Source organism: Pleurodeles waltl, chromosome 4_2 (genome assembly GCF_031143425.1).
Source record: "Pleurodeles waltl isolate 20211129_DDA chromosome 4_2, aPleWal1.hap1.20221129, whole genome shotgun sequence".
NCBI lineage: Eukaryota > Metazoa > Chordata > Amphibia > Caudata > Salamandridae > Pleurodeles > Pleurodeles waltl.
The window spans coordinates 697,422,501-697,439,739 of record NC_090443.1 but is presented as its reverse complement, the minus strand read 5'-3'; the positions used below and the strand labels follow the sequence as shown (position 1 = coordinate 697,439,739).

The 17,239-nt window shown below is 46.1% G+C and overlaps 1 protein-coding gene across 1 annotated transcript in view; it reads right to left on the bottom strand.

Annotated features, from left to right (window-relative positions):
- HS2ST1 (heparan sulfate 2-O-sulfotransferase 1) overlaps window positions 1–17,239 on the bottom strand; it is a 235,434-nt gene that overhangs the window by 12,165 nt on the left and 206,030 nt on the right. The window contains exons 5-6 of the mRNA XM_069232302.1: window positions 4,546–4,643; window positions 2,256–2,413 (exon numbers count right to left, since the gene is read on the bottom strand). Of these exons, the coding sequence (XP_069088403.1) occupies window positions 2,256–2,413; window positions 4,546–4,643 (256 nt within the window). The remainder of the gene's footprint in view (window positions 1–2,255; window positions 2,414–4,545; window positions 4,644–17,239) is intronic.

The window sequence follows — 17,239 nt, the reverse complement described above, 5'->3', positions numbered from 1 at the left end:
CACATGCCCTGTCTGAAAGACCTGTTGCATGAAGTATAGGCATTTGCTCCCGCCTGCCGCCACCTACCACTTCCAATAGGTTAAAGGCAGTGTTGCTCTTGTTGTGCTGCGCCCTATGTGGTTTGGCAGCCGATACGTCACTTCCTGTACTTGGCTGAGGAGCACCGGCCAAGAACAGTTTACTTACGCCTGGAATGTTTTTCTGTTGTTTGGACTGACTATTTTTCTTTGTTTCCTGCTTCTCTGGTTTGTCAGTAAGCACTCGTGTTTACCTGTGCAGTTCATTTTCCGCGTTTGCCTATCACTTGCTCCTTACTTTATATAATCATTAATTACAAGCAGTTGTGCTGTACCTGTGTTTTGTACTTTTTTGTTGCTTTGTATCGCATGAAATTGACACTGGAATTAATCTTCAACAGCGGCTGTCCCAGCACAGACAGAGAGCCGATACTACAATATTCACTGTTCTCAGGAAACTCACCCCATAATGCTATGCAGGCATTCATTTTACAACACATTTTTGCCCATAATTCAGCCTGTGGTGGTTCTAGGGCAATGGGACCACCACCAATACATTCAGAACGATGTACTCTTTCTGTTCAGGCCATCTTGTCGGTCACATTAGGTGAGAGAGGGCTCGTAGCTGAGAGGAGTTTGTGTTATAAAAGCCTTATTTGTAATAGTATCCTGACAGCCCTGCTTGGCTTGCAAATGCGTAATGTGCTACACTCTCGATCTCCAAGGAATAATTACTCCCAAGGCACTACTAACTCAGTTGGCTCGACAGAGACATCTAGCCACCACCAGTGGTACTGCACCTTCTGCTAATGCACAAACAGTTTATTTCTGATAAAGGTTTAATGGATGCATGGAAACTCACCCCATAATGCTTTGCAGGCATTCCTATTGCAACAAATTGTAGGCCATAACTCAGCCTGTGATGGTCCTAGAGCAATGGGACCACCCCAACAACATTCAGAACGATGTGCCGTTTCTGTTCAGGCAATCTTGTGGGTCATACTAGGTGAGAGGGGGGCCAAAAATCATAACCTCTTCCACCATTCAAAGCATTTTCTTTGTACAGCTAAGAGAAGTTTGTGTTATAAGTGTCTTGTTCGTAATAGTATTCTGACAGCCCTGCTGGCCTGTGCTTTGCTCTCTGTGGGCTGAAGGATGATAATTGCTCCAAATCACTACTAACTCAGTTGGCTTGAAAGGGACATCTAGACACCACCAGTAGTACTGCACCTTCTGCTGTTTTCTCTACAGGGACATTGAGCCATAACCAGTGGTACTGCACTGTCTGCTGGTGACCTGTCAGGGACATCTATCCATGACCAGTGGTACTGCACCTTCTGCTATTGACTCTACAGGGACATCTAGTAACAACCTGCAACACTGCACCCTTGTGCCACTGACTCCACAGTTAACTGATATTTAGAAGGCCTGCTAGACCTGAAAATGTGTAATACCCTATGTCCTCAAGCGGCTGATTATATGATTACACTGCAATATACTTCATCATTCTTTTGTATGTGATTATGCCCCCTAGAGGCTGAATATATGTTTACATGACCATGTTTCTTTCAAATGCTATTTTTACTATGGTGCTCTGTAGGGGCTGTTCAGACCATTACAGTCTAATGTCAATTGTATGAAGGAATGCACAAACACAGTTTATTTCAGATAAAGGTTTAATGTGCTGCATGGCTAAATATTTACAAGGTCCCAAAGGTGGGGTTGTCATTATCATTTACAGCGCCAAAAACTAACTCTCACTAATGCGAGACCTATTGCATTGAAAATACTTGTTATACTATTGTTTTAAGTTCATGTTATTGTGCAGTAACTGCAGTCTAAGACACTGATTTAGGTCTGTGTTAATAATTCACATTTGAGCTTGTGCACTGTGCTGCTGAGCTAGAAGTATTTCCAAAGGAATACTGTAATGCACCAGACATTGTCCAGAAGTCACAAATCACAAAAAAATACAACCCAACATTGCATCAGGAGTGAGAAGCTAGAAGAAGGGGCGTTAAGCAGTAATGCACAGTGGGTCAGGTTCTCTATTCTGGTTTCCATTCTTATTGAGCCTGCCCAACATGAGGCTTGTGCTCTTAAAGGAAGGGGAGCAAGTGACATCACACAGGACAGAAAAGGAACAACAAAATAGGCAAAGATTGCTCCATGAGGCCTTAGATTCAAATAATTAACATATCTTGAATGGAATGGATGTAAGTGAAAATGAATCTTACCGGACCGGTAGAGTTCTGTAGCACCCCTGAAGAAACGGGGCAAAGCAGCTTCTAACAGCATGACAAAGTCTTCAAGCTCTTCTGTGACACCGACAAGAAAATATTCATTTATTAAGTTGTATTTAGCTTGTTCCAGTGCCCATCTGCTCCCCACATTCCTGAAAAAGGACAAAATCACAGAGATATAGCACATTTACATTGCAGATAAACATGGTGTTAATAATCACTGGTCAAGGGAGAAAGTTGGAGGTTCAACAAAATGTATTCCTCACAAAGAACATGCAACTGATTACGACTAAACACCAAACTTGCTGTCACAATTCTTTCTGCAATGTTGACCTTTTCAAGAAGGTGAGACACGTTTATCAATCTAGAGAATATATGATGTAATCAAATATTTCTGATAACTTCTGCAGACATGTTTTGTGGTAGTTCAGATACTCAGCTCTCAAGGTCTGATTAGGAGTACTCCGTATAATTCAGATATTACTGGTAACTCCTGTTACCGCATATATCAGAGTTATGTGTTGTGGCAATTTTATCACACCCCAGTAAAACCCACTGAAGTTGATTTGCGTAAATATGTCTATAAAAAACCGGGACAAATGGATTTGATGCAGTAGACAAGAAAATCTGCATGTTTTGCCCCATTTTACAACCAAAACTTATAATGTGTAGTAATTATCTCACACAAACTATAAAATCGAACAATTTAGTGCCAGATATTATCACATGCAATAACTATCACAAACAATACCCATAATGAGGCCGTCAGACTAGCTACAAAAACTTCAAAGGAGATGGTACTCTGCATATATTATGGAACATGTGGCATTCAGAGGAGAAGATACTCCATTGCTCATAAGCGAGTACCCTTATCCTGGACATTTTTGCAGCCAGTCTCTACGTCCGGCTAGGTATAGGATGGAAGCAGCATATAATTTAATGGAAATGAGCAGGCATTTTTTATGAAGGAAGGTGAGTAAGGGCCTGCAGGGGTCCATCAGAAGGAACTTCGTTCTTACTTATTCTTCTCTTCTTTTTGAACTTGCTCTCACAGATTTCCCAACACAAACTCACTTGGGAGAAGATGAAGGCACAGTCCGCAAGAGCAAATAGGCATGCAAACTACGCAGGATTCCTTTACCAAAGGAAGCATTATTTCCAGAAGAAAATGGCCCAATGTCTGCAAACAGCTTGAGAAACAGCTCAAACTGCTGCCCTGTCGATTTGCAAGATGGGCACATAACTCAGAGAGGCCAATGACGCAGGTTTGGCTTTGCTGAATGGGTGCAAATGCTGGCAAGAGCAGTTATCCCATTGGTTTCAGTTGACAATATTGCAAAAAGAGTGTGGCTGGATTTTTGCCAGGGGTACGACTGTCTCGGGTGAGGTCAACACACAGCAGTGTCACAAGAGTTCATTTCTTTGATCCAGCATAAGACACTAGCAGCAGCTGGTGGAGGTTTCAGCTCCTAACTGACCCTGCAACTAGATGTATCTGACCCCTAGAGAGTGGCCATTCACAGGAAGTGAAGGAAGAAACCATTATATCACTGAAAGGAAGTGTAGCAAATGAGTTAAGGTTGTCCATACCAAGACGCCCGAGATATGGGAACGTCACAATAAGGAAAGGCAGGAAGGTATAGTTAAGGGATTTGTTACACCTCATAATCAGAGCACAAGCTAATTAACAAGGAAAGTAAAGAATGCAAACTTTTCAACTGGGCCACGTATTTAGAGTCATCTTCAAACCAGTCGAATTTAGAAGTAGTGTTGATTAAAAATGCAGAACATTCGGATATGGAACCTGCTGACAAGTCCTAGAATGGGATAGAAAGTGTTACCTCTGCCATGGATGGCATAAAAAGTCATTGGGGAATATTAAATATCTTTTTGTTAAACAAAAATTGTGGAACAGCAAACATTACCACGGGAGGCATAATTCACATTTTTTAAAGAAAATTAATCATCATCTGTAAGCACTTGGACAAAATCTGGAAATTTTGAAGCTTGATTTTAATGGGCTCACAGTATTGCAACCATGACCTACAGCATGAGTAGTAAATGCCATTTAAAACGTACAGCTCACTGGAATAACCGAACAAATCCTTTAAGTGCTCTGAGGAGATAACATGAAAAAGCAGAAATCACTTAGCTGCGTGCTGTGATACGAGGCCCGGCATTCTTTCTTAATGTCTCACGCTGCCGTACACATTTAGACTTGTTAAACACAGGTTGTGGCGATAATAGCCTTGATGCGGAAGATAAGCGCGCCGTGTTTTCCTACCAGCATTCTGAGCTGTGGCCGCAGAAGAACGGGATCTGGAGCCAGAGCTTCTCTGGAGCGCAGTCGGAGCCGCCAGCTGCTACGCACTCGTCAAAGGTCTGGAAGCAAGACAAAGACACTCTGTGAGGTACAGGCCCGGGCTTCACAGCATGCAAACATCTCAATACTATCAGCTGTTCAAGGGCGGACCCAGGAAGATGGCAAGTTGGGAATAGAAGTTGGCACAGAGGCTTGTCGTAAAATGGCTGCAATTCTTCCGCCATTCACACGTGTCCATAGCTCATCACGCTGGCAAGTAATAGCGTGCCTTTACGTATCTATCGGTACACGTTTAATGCACAGCATATACATTTAACCCCCTTCACATCCTGAAGCTGATAAGCTTTCGAGGCCGCCCTATACTAATAAAATGGTGGCTTGCGGCCTGTTGCATTTAAAACTACACAGCGAAATTAAATATTTCCAGTGCCTGTGTTTGAGCGAAGTTGTCATTTGCAGAGCACGACTTGCCAAACACAACTTCAAGGACACATTCAATACAGCAGGAATAAAGAAGAAGCCAAGGTTAAAAGATATTTGTACAAGAAAAAGTCACATGAAAAAGTAAACAGCGTATCAGCAGTTGAAAAACACTTTAATGAAAGTCAAGTTTATAAAGTGCTTCCAGCAGCCTTCTAAGATCCATGCCGCAGTACACTTACGTGAAAGCCCATGTACCTTTCAAATATCAGTCCGAAATATAGAACAGAAGGGCTACTCTCCAGTAGTCTTCATTACACCTCATCCCACTCCTCGCACTTACGTCCTCATGATGTGAGGATGATCATTCCACGCAAGGCATGGACCTCTGCAGCCTACTGACCAAATTAGTAAGGTCCACCTACCTTTGGATTACAACCTCGGCACCAAACCAACATCCCTGTATCCCATAACAAATCAAGAAGTGCCAAATAAATCTCCTCCTTTTTTGGGAGTTAAGTCGAGATGGTCTAGATCTGGAACAAGGAAGAATAGGACCCAGTGTAATGAAAAGTACCAGTAAGCAATCCTACCATTGTCACCCCACCCCTCGCATACGACCTGCAATAGGACCAGAAAAAGACACTGATCTTCGAAGACGAAGATGTATGGCAAAAAATGTTGAACATATTCTGTAAACATATTGCACATGAATATTGTAATGAAGAGGCAACCAGAACTGCTGTCTCAGACTTAGCAGGACCCTCCTGTACTTGCAACCTTTGGTGGAAATCAATGGTATGCGGGTTTGCACACACATAGCAACTCTACTAATGTCTGCCATGGGCACCTTTGGCCACTGAGCCCAAGAGGCACCCTTTGCTCCAGTAGAGTAACCCAGTGCTGGAACCAACTCAAAGTGCTTATAGGCTTGACGCCGTGCCAGAATCAAGAAGCAACAGTGTAGACCAGGAGAACTTATTCGGTTTATGCTACTGACTAAAAGAAACAGATGATGCAACCCCCAAGACAATGAATACAAAACAGAAAAAGTCCAACAGCTTGTTCCGCATCCAGGAAACAGAGCCCTATTTCTTCCAAATACGATGGCTTGGGATAAAATACAGAAAGGACATAAACCAATGCTAGGTTGGGAATCTCTCTCATCTGCTTAACAGGTGTGTGCCCCTGCTCAGAGTGAACTAAATGCATGCAATACTGATATACTGACCTTTTGCTGGCCCAGCTAATCCACTAATCTAGGGTCAGTGCTGAGACCTCACCCATTCTTTCATAAAGTCAAGGTAGAGAATCTGTTCTATGACCAAGAGGGGTGCATCAAAAATGCCTTCTAATCCACATGGGGCTACTGCTCATGTCTGGGTTGCTGACATAAAGCATTGTTGGCAATGTACTAATTTTCTATGAATTAACAATCCTTAGCAGACCTTCTTCCCGCTTCAGAGGGGAGTGTGACCCACAGGCCCCATTCATGTAAATGTCCACGTAGATGTAACTCAGAGACTCTTGTGCAGACATTTCGAGTGCATGAATGCATGGTGGATGTATGGCACATGTATGTCAGCAAGACTCCATGTGTGGTGAGAGCCCAAGTAGTGGGACCAGCGAGATCCATTTTACAATGGCCAGTAGTTTAGCACAATATAAGCTGGAGGGTGGATAAAGCTTCCCCAGTAAGGCCACCAACCATAGTCCTGTGCCATTTCGAGGATGCCAAACTGTGTGTAACCACGAGACATGCTACAGCTGTGTCCCCTGTAAAAGGGAAACATGGGGCCTCAAAATAAAACGCAGAGTCTGTATCCTGAATTGTACAGACCACTCTGCCTTACAGATATCACATTACTAGCATTAACTCTTTGCTCGAGTTTGCACAAACTGACATACGGGTTAACAATGCCTTGTGAACGCACACTTGTGCCTCCTATTGCCATTGCCCTAATATCCCGTTGACTTGCTACAGACCTGGGGGAGCCCTGTAGAAATCAGGAAGAGGCAAAAGACTAGCAGGAAACTCTACTGAGAAATATCAAACTGTGTACTGAGCCCTATTATTGGGAGTAGGAATTCGTTTTTTGCAGTGAAATTAAAGTGCTTCTCTCTTCTTAAGACAAAGACTGGGCTGGAAAGTGGATTATTGTGAATGTAGTCAAATTCACGACTGCTCGATCTCTGTAGCCTGAGAGTCAACTGCGGAAGGAGCTCCTATCTGCCTTGTACTTCCATTCCCCACTTCTTCACTGGAAACATGAAAATTTGATATATTAGGAAAAGAAGAAGGGATAAGTCACTCTAAAAGAAAGATGGACAAGTCAATCTGTAGAAAACCACAAATAGAGATATCTACACAGTAACGCATCAAGATCCCCAATACATCAAGTAGGTGCAATACCACCAACTAACAATGCATCATTTTGGATCTGCAAAGGAAACTGTTACAGGGGCTGAAAAAAGGGGGTAGCTGATCAGCCTGAAGGACAAGAAAATTAAGCAACCAAGGTATAATGCTATGCAAACTGTGTTTTAGATAAAGAGGAACAGAAAGCTCTTGTAACTGACAAGTGAAATCAAATAAAAATCAGGGTTTATAGAGCGCAACTACTCACCCATAAGGGTCTCAAGGTGCTGAGGGGGGGGTTTGTCCTCTAAGCTTCAGTTGAAGAGCCAGGTTTTAAGGTCCTTCCTGAATTGAGGTAGCGATGGTGACTGCCTGAGGCGCAGGGTGTTCCAGCTCTTTGCCGCAAGGTAGGCAAAGGATTTTACACCCCCTCACCTGAGGTATTCAGTATGCAGAGTACGGTGGCTAGTGCTTGTTGAGTGGAGAGGTCTGGTGGAGCATAGAAGGTGATGAGGTGGTTGAAGTAGGAGGGTCCTAGGTAATGGAGGACCTTGTATGTGTATACAAGGAGTTTGAAGTTAATTATTTTCTCAATAGGAAGCCAGTGGAGGTTTCTTAAGTGATTGGAGATGTGTTTGCAGCGGGGAATGTTCAGGGTGAGTCTGGCAAAGGTGTTTTGTGTGTGCTGTAGTTTCTTGAGGTTCTTCTGGGTGGTGCTGGCATGGAGGGCATTGCCACAGTGAAGTCTGCTGGTAACCAGGGCACGGGTTATTATTTTGCATCAGTCCTTTAGGATCCATTTGTAGATTTTCCGGAGAAGTCAGTGTGTGAAAGCAGGAAGATAAGACTGAGTTAACTTGGCAGGAAATAGTGAGCGATGAGTCCAGGATGAAGCCAAGGTTGCTTGCATGGGTAGTTGGGTTTGGGGGGGGGTTGAGGGGGCAGGGTACAGAGTTTGGATGGCCAGCAGGAGTTGTCCCAGGCTGATGTGGATAGTCCCAGGATGAGGATCTCAGTCTTGTCAGAGTTGAGCTTAAGGCAGCTGTCTTTCATCCAGGAGGTGACGGCCGTTGTGGAAATCCTTCTTGGCAGTAGTGGGGTTTTTGGTCAGTGAGATGATCAGCTTGGTATCGTCAGTATATGAGACTATGTTCAACCTGTGGTTCCTGACGATGGTTGCGAGTGGGCCATGTAGATGTTGGAGAGTGGGGCTCAGGGAGGAACCCTGTGGAACTCCAAAGCTGATGTCCATAGGTTCTGACAGGTAAGGCGGGAGTCTGACTGTGTTCTGCCAGACATGAAGGAGCGTATCCATTGTAGGGCTTATCTGGAGATGCCAGCTGCATGAAGTCTGGAGCAGAGGGTGAGGTGCAAGACCGTGTGAAGGGCGGCCGATAGGTCCTGTAGGATGAGGGCTGCTGTATGGCCGTAGTCGACAAGCAAGCAAATGTCCTCTGTAGCGGCGAGGCAGGTGGTCTTCATGCTGTGGTTGCTCCTGAAGCCTGATTGAGGACAACAACATCCTGAACACCTCCCAATGTGCTTACAGAGCTGAGGATTGATGGCCTTTTTGATGACCTTGGCTGGGTGAGGCAGCAGACAGATGGGGTAGTAATTATTGAGGTCAAGAGGATCGGCAGTGGGTTTCTTCCGAAGCGGGCAGATTTCGGCGTGCTTCCAGTCCTCTGGGAAGGTGGATGTCTCTATCAATCAATCAGTTTTTGGAGAGTGCGGCTACACACCCGTGAGGGTCTCATGGTGCTGGGGTGAGGGAGGGGCCTCATCCGAAGAGCTACGTCTTGAGGTTCTTCCTGAAAATGGTGAGGTATGGGCTTTGTCTGAGGTGCAGGGGAAGGTTGTTCCAGCTCTTGGCTGTGATGTAGGTGAAGGATCGTCCTCCGGCAGTGGTTTTATGAATGCGAGGGATGGTGGCCAGGGCCATCTGGGCGGAGTGGAGGAATCTGGCGGGGTGTGGAAGGAGACGCGGTGGTTCAGGTAGGCTGGTCCTGTGTTGCGTATGGCCTGGTAAATGTGGGTGAGTTGCTTGAAGGTGAATTGTTTCTCGACCGGGAGCCAGTGGAGGGTCCTCAGGTGTTGGGAGATGTGTTCTCACCATGGGAGGTCCAGGATGAGTCTGGCGGCGGAGTTCTGGCTGAGGTGTAGTTTTTTTATGTTTCTAGTCGAGGTGCTGGCATAGAGGGTGTTGCCATAGTCAAGCTTGCTTGTGACTAAAGCATAGGTGTCTGTCCTGCAACAGTCGGCTGGGATCCATCTGAAGATCTTCCAAAGTTTGCAGATTGTGTGTCAGCAGGAGGAGGCAACAGAGTTTAACTGGTGGGTCAAGGATGGGGAGAAGTCGAGGATGATGCCTAAGGTTGTGGGCGTGCATAGTCAGTGCGGGGGAGGGCACTGAGGAACAGTTGAGGGTGTGGCAGAGCTCAGGACCAATGGAGGTGGTAGTTTTGTTGAAAATGTGGTGAGGATGGGGGTTTGTAGGGACTCCAGAGTGGATGCTGCTCATGATGATTCGGGTCTCATCTGTGGGCAGGGAGATCCAGTGGTGCAGGAGCTGTGATGGTTAGGTGGGTCAGAGCTTGGGGGGCGGGGTGGGGAAGTAGTTGGAGGGCTCAGACTATCTTCGAATCCAAAGATGTCGTATAGGTCTTTGATTTTCCAATGGAAGAAGTTGGCTAGTCTGTTGCAGAGGTCTTGAGATGGGGGGGATGCTTGCCGTTTGATTGGGGTTTGGCAATCTCTTTGACGATTGCGCAGAGCTCTTTGGTGTTGTGAGCAGTGGTGTTAAAAAGTTCCTGCAGGGCAGCTTTCCTGGTGACTGATGAGGTGGTGGTGGGATTTCGTGGCAGCTTTGAAGGCCTCAGTCTTCCGGAGACTTGCTGTTTCTCCATCTCTTCTCTAGCCATCTGCAGGTGCGCCTGGAGTCCTGGAGGGTGGGGAGAACCAGCTGGCCTTCTTGAGGTGGTGTTTAGCTAAGGGCAGGTGCAAGGGTGTGGGTGCTTTTGGAGATCCATTGGTGGAAATTCTGTGCTGAAATGTTGGCGTCTGCAGTGAGGGGTGGGAGAGACCTGCTAAGGGTGTTGGAGAGCTGTTCCTTGGTGATCTGGTTCCATTTTCTGCTTGCAGCTCTGAGTGTGGGGAGGTGGATGGTCAGTAAGGTGATGGTGAAATGGATGCAGTGGTGGTCAGTCCAGTGAAGCAGGGAGGAGTTGTCGAAGGTGACGTTGCTGGTGGAAAAGATGGCGTTGAGTGTGTGTCCAGCAATGTATGTTGGTGAGGTGGCCAGTTGCTTTAGTCCTATTGTGGCAAGGTTGTCGAACAGGGTAGGTGTATTGTTGAAGCTGTCAATGTGGTAGGTGAGGTCGCCGAGGAGGAAGTAGTTCGAAGGAGGCGAGAGTGGGAGGAGAAATGATGTTGACGATGGAGTTGCTGAAGGTTGATTGGGGGTCAGGTGGCCTGTATATGAGGGTGGCGCGGACTTGGGGGTGGCGTGTAGCTGGAAAAAGAGGTGCTCTATCAGGGGGAAGTGTTCTTCCGCGTTGGTGATCAGGTGGAGGGTGGATTTGTGTACAATGGTCAGGCCGCTGCCTGGGCAAGAAGACCAGTCTTTGCAAAGCATTTTGTAGTCACTGGGGATGGCGAGGTTCGGTGCAGACACTGGGTTGGTCATTGTTTCGGTGAGAAAGGTGATGTCCGGGCGGGTGTCTAGTAGGTCCCAGCGTTCTATGCCATGTTTGTGGAGGGAGCAAATGTTGAGGAGGATGCATTTGAGGGGCTCCGGGTTGGTGTTCAAAGGCTCAGTGGTGGGAGAGTCTGGTGCTTGGTGTAGGGTAAGGGTGCAGTGGGAGTAGAGGCAGGTGAACTGTCCATGGGTGTCGCTGCGTGATGCGAGATTGCAGGCAGCGGATCGTCCTATGTTCAGCGCGTGGAGGATCTCCATGTTGTAGCGCTAGAAAGTCAGAGGACCAGGGTTCGTGGCTGCTCGAACTACAGAGAAAGATAAATGCAAAGATGAATTTATGAGGCCACTGAACAACCATTGCAGTGATACCCCAAGCAAGAGGATCCCTGATGCTGGTATCAAATCGGTAAGGGAATAGTTGCCTCATAACAGAAAAAAGGCAAAATAAGGAGACACAGACAGAGTGGTAAGCTAGAGAAGCAACGCTGGGCTTCTAGAATACTCCAAACAGATGGAAAAACATTGACCATGCTGAACAGTCAAGGCTTTGTAGATGCTGGGGATCTACAACACTAACCGCGATGAAAAAAAAAGTATATTCCCCACTTGTCTTGAACCTCAGACTGTTGCACCAAATAAATGTACATATGCTATAGTAACTTTATCCAAGAGGCATTACTCTTTGGAGAGCAATTTGCCCCCCAGGGGAGCGACCCTTGCCTGATGGGTCGCTGCCCATCTCTAAAAAAAAAAAAAAAAACCAAACCAAAAAAAAAAAAACACAAAAAAAAAATTTGCCCTGGCGCCTAGAGGTTTCTGCCCCCCCTGGGGGTAAATCGGCCTAATACCAATAGGGCGATCTGCCCCCAGGGGGGGCAGAGATGGCCTAAAATAATTTGCCCCCCCCACCCCCCCGGGGAGCGACCCTTGACTACAAGGTCACTCCCCTTGTGTGACGGCGCAACAAAAAGATCCCTGGTGCCTAGTGGTTTCTGCCCCCCTTGGGGGCAGATTGACCTAAAATCGGCCGATCTGCCCCCAAAGCGGGCAGAAATGGCCTAAATACATTTTGCCCCTCCAGGGGAGCGACCCTTGTCCAAGGGGGTCGCTCCCCATCTGCAAAACAGAAAAACAAAAAAATCCCTGGTGCCTAGTGGTTTCTGCCCCCCTTGGGGGCAGATCAGCCGAATCAAAATAGGCTGATCTACCCCCCCAGGGGGGCAGAAATGGCCTAAAATAATCCCCCCCTCCCCAGGGAGCGACCCTTGCCTAAGGGGTCGCTCCCCTTGCGTGAAATTCACGCAAAAAAAAACCTCCCTGGTGTCTAATGGTTTCTGCCCCCCTTGGGGGCAGATTGGCCTCATCAAAATAGGCCAATCTGCCCCCAAGGGGGGCAGAAATGGCCTAAATATAATTTGCCCCCTAGGGGAGCGACCCTTGCCTAAGGGGTCGCTCCCCACCTAAAAAAAAAAGAAAACATAACAAAAAGAAAAAAAAAAAAAAGATCCCTGGTGCCTAGAGGTTTCTGCCCCCACTGGGGGCAGATCGGCCTAATAATAGGCCGATCTGTCCCCAGGGGGGGCAGAAAAGGCCTTCCCAAAAAAATGCCCCCCCTGGGAGCGACCCTTGCCAAAGGGGTCGCTCCTGTTGCGTGAAATTCGCGCGCAAAAACAAACTCCCTGGTGTCTAATGGTTTCTGCCCCCCTTGGGGGCAGATTGGCCTCATCAAAATAGGCCAATCTGCCCCCAAGGGGGGCAGAAATGGGCTAAATATATATTGCCCCGTAGGGGAGCGACCCTTGCCTAAGGGATCGCTCCCCACCTAAAAAAAAAAGAAATCATCACAAAACAAAAAAAGGTCCCTGGTGCCTAGAGGTTTCTGCCCCCCCCCCCCGGGGGTAGATCGGCCTAATAATAGGCCAATCTGCCCCCAGGGGGGGCAGAAAAGGCCTTCCTAAAAAAATGCCCCCCCGGGAGCGACCCTTGCCCAAGGGGTCGCTCCCTTTTGCCAATTTCACTGGTGTCTAGTGGGGTTTCAAAAGCCGGATTGCAAGCAATCCGGCTTTTGAAACCTGTGTGAGACTTCAAAGGGAAGGAAATACATTTCCTTCCCTTTGAAGCCTCTCGGGGCCTCCCCCATGGGATTGAAAAAGAAATGCAAAAGCATTTCTTTTTCAATCGCGCTGGAAGCTCTGCTTCCAGCGCGATGGGGGAGACCCTGTGACTAATCAGCGCGCGCTGACGTCACAGGGGGGGTTGGGGGGGTCGGGGTGGGAGGGGAAGGGCTTCCCCTTCCATCCCCGACTTGGGGGGGTGGGGGGGAACCCCTCAGAGGGAGCGAGAGCGCTCCCTCTGGGCTCTGTGCACAGGACGTAATGGTTACGTCCTGGGCACAGCAGCACTGTGCCTCAGGACGTAACCATTACGTCCTGGGCACAGAAGGGGTTAAGGGATTTTTCATCATCAACTCTGTATTTGGAAGCCACATCTTGTTCTTAGTACAAATGTTTAACAAGCATTTGCAATGCAATCGGTCTCTCATTTTCTCCAGTTAGAGCTATTGGTGTTGTGAATTCCTAACTGGACTTTTCTTGCCACATAAATTGAAAATGAAAAGTAAAACAGTTGACAAAAGCAAGCTGATTGAAAGCGCCATGGCTGCCATGAGCATGAACTCGAAGTAGAGAGACAAAAGGAAAGAGAAGTTTGTTCACAGTCAAACATATCGAAAATTGTGCAATTATCCATGTAAAAGAGTCAGTCTGCAAGGCGGTACTAAAACCTCTCCAAGGAGGGACAAGAGTAAAGCATTTACCAATGATAACAAAGGAATTTTGAAAAGCAAAACCACAAACGAGTGAAAGCGATTGGACATGAGGTGGGCATGGTTAAAAGCTCACAATACTTAAAACAGGTCAAAGCGCTTGTGCTCTGAACCTAAAAATGATCAACTTGATGTTTTGGGTGCTTAAGAATTTCAATGGATTGACTATTAAGATGACTACATACGTCCATTTTTTCTTATGCTCTTCCAAATTCTATATGTTGAGTAGGCAGGTATGTGACTATATGATGCATGACTATAAATATATGTATGGATAAAGTGTGTATGTATGGGGGATTTGTAAATCTCAAACCTAGTCAAACAGCAACAGAAAGCCAAACAAAAAACATGCACCAAGAGATGTGATTCATAGTGGTCTTAAAATGAGCCGGAATATTCAACGAGTAGCTTGTTCCTTTTATGTGGGGTATTAGCTCTAATTCTTTGAATAAACGTATCTTCCGTTCCGATCTTAGTAGAATGTGTAAAGCATTTATCAGTACCAAAACAGTTAAATAGTAGAAAACATAACACAAGAAATCCCACTCCCGTTTATAACAATAGAGAAAAAGGTAATGAGCAAATAGACATCAAAACAACAAAAATCCGATGTAGGGAACCAGAGATATAATTTTTCAAAAGTTTTAGATGTTTCTAGCTCCAAAAAGCTCAAAGTGCCAACTGTGTGTATCTCATCACTCAGGACTGGGTCAAGATCGAAAGTTAATGCTAACAGTGATAAAGTGTGGGTCGGAGACATGGACTATATTTGGTTCAATAGAAAGGTTTACCTTCTGACTTAGAAACGTTTTTGGTCATTTAAGATTCTTAGCGGGGCAAGTTAGTATGCTGTTGCTGGAATAGGTTCCACAAGGCTTGATAGCTATCGGATGAAGTCTCAATAAAGCCATTGAATTTTGCTGGGAAAGGTCCAAGCAGGAGATATTCCAACTTTCTGCAGAGGAAAGACCCTCGTCGGCCTAATACTTTTGGCGTCTTCTTCCAGTGAAGATCTCTACCTCTCGACTTTCTAAGCTATTTTTGGAAGTCCATCTTCTTTCAGCCAGGCACACCACCAACTGTTAATGTGAGGTTGGTGCCTTTCTCTTGGTGGCTGTCCTGTGGTAGCTGCTGAAATCCCAAGCAGTTTCTATACTTTTAGTGGAAGTCAGAAGGAGTACACTTCTACACTATCTAAGGGCCCGAGGACCTTAGAGACACTGCAAGGGGGTCAGGGCTATTCAGGAAGGAGGGAGGTCTTCCAGCTTGCACTCCAAGGGCTTTCCAACTAGCCCATGGAGTCCACTCTTCTTTCCTGGGTTCATGTGGGAGCATGTCCAGCTCCTGGGGTTTCTCTCCACAGGTTTAAGTAGGTGCAGTCCTCTTTCTGAAGTCTGGGTTTGTTAGATCTGACAGCCTTAGGGTGGTCACCCCCAACTTTTTGCCTGCCTCCTCCACTTTTCTGACACTCTTTGTTGGTTTTAGGACTATGCACTTTACCACTGCTAATAAGTGCTAAAGTGCATATGGTCTCTCCTTTAAACATGGTAACATTGGTTCATTCCCAATCGGCATATTTAGTTTACTTGTATGTCCCTAGTAAAGTGTACTACATGTGCCCAGAGCCTGTAAATTAAATGTTACTAGTGGGCTTGTAGCACTGGTTATGCCACCCACATAAGTAGCCCCTTAACCATGTCTCAGGCCTGCCATTGCAAGACCTGTGTGTGCAGTTTCACTGCCACTTCAACTTGGTATTTAAAAGTACTTGCCAAACTTTAAACTTTCATTTTTCTACATATAATACACCCCTATGGTAGGCCCTAGGTAACCCATAGGACAGGGTGCTATGTAGGTAAAAGGCAGGACATGTTCATGTGTGTTATATATGTCCTGGTAGTGGAAAACTCCTAAATTTGTTTTCCACTACTGTGATGCCTGCTCCTTTCCTAGGATAGCATTAGGACTACGCTCATATACTGTTTGAGTGGTAGCTTCTGACCAGAAAGAGGTAACTAGGTCATATTTAGTATTGCCAGAATGGTAATAGAAAATCTTGCTTATTGGTGAGGTTGGATTTTATATTCCTATTTGAGAAATGCCACTTTTAGAAAGTGAGCATTTCCCTGCACTTAAAATCCATCTGTGCTTTACAGCCTGTCTCCAATTAACGCCTGGGATGGGCTGCTTGACAGCTTTCTTGTGCATTTCACCCAGACAACCACAACCACAAACACAGGACACTCAGTCACAGCTGCAGTCAACAGCATACTGAATGGGTCTCCCTGGGCTGGAAGGGTGGAGGGCCTGACACATTTCAAAGGCTAGTGGCCTGCCCTCACACAATGGAGTCCAAACCCCCTACTGGGACCCTGGCAGACAGACCTGTACTGAAAGGGGAACTTGTGCCTTTCAAAACCACGCTTTGAAGTCTCCCTCACTTCAAAGGCGTTTTGGGTATATGAACTGGATCTCTGACCCCACCAACTCACACTTCTGGACCAGATCCTGCAACCTGTCAAGATGAACTGCCTTTTTCTGAAGTCTCAGGGCCAAAAAGACTTCATCCCTTCAAGAAATTCCTCGAGCTGACAATCCACGCACAGCCTGCTGAAAATGATGCGAAACCTGCTTTGCAACCAAGAAATTGCTGCACAGCCGAGCCAGATCGATGCAGCCCGACTCCTTTAGTGGAAATTCGACGCAGCGCCTGCCTTGCGCTAGAAGATTTGATGCACAGCCCTACCGGATAGACGCACAGCTGAACCGGAATGACACAGCTGATTCTCCGAGTTAGAAAATCGATGCAGCGTCTACTGTGCGACAGAAAATTCAACGCATCGCCCTACTGCACCGACGCAATGCCTGTGACTTTTTCTAGCTCACCCAGGATTTCCCTGCATCATCCCTGGATGTCAAAAAGATCCCCACATTGCAGTGAGGAACTAAGATTGCAATGCAAGCCGAAAAACTACACAAGCCCCTTGCAGCGTGGAAAGAAACGACAGCAACGTCTGTGCCACATCAGAAAATCCAACGCACACCTTATTTTTCCACGCATCTGCTCCTCTGCGGCCTCCGTACATGTTAATTTTTTATGCAAATCAGGTACTTTTGTGTAATCAAGAGACAACTGTTGATTTCTAAGATTTAAGACTCTTTCTAAACTTGCAAAAGTGATATTTCAACTTGTGCTTATTGAATCTTTATCATTTTGACCTTATTTTATTCAGATAAATATAAACTATTTTTTAATCATGTGTGGTGTATTTTTTGAGTTGTTTTTACTGTATTACTGTGTGGGTGATTTATTGCACAAATACTTTACACATTGCCTTCTAAGCTAAGCCTGACT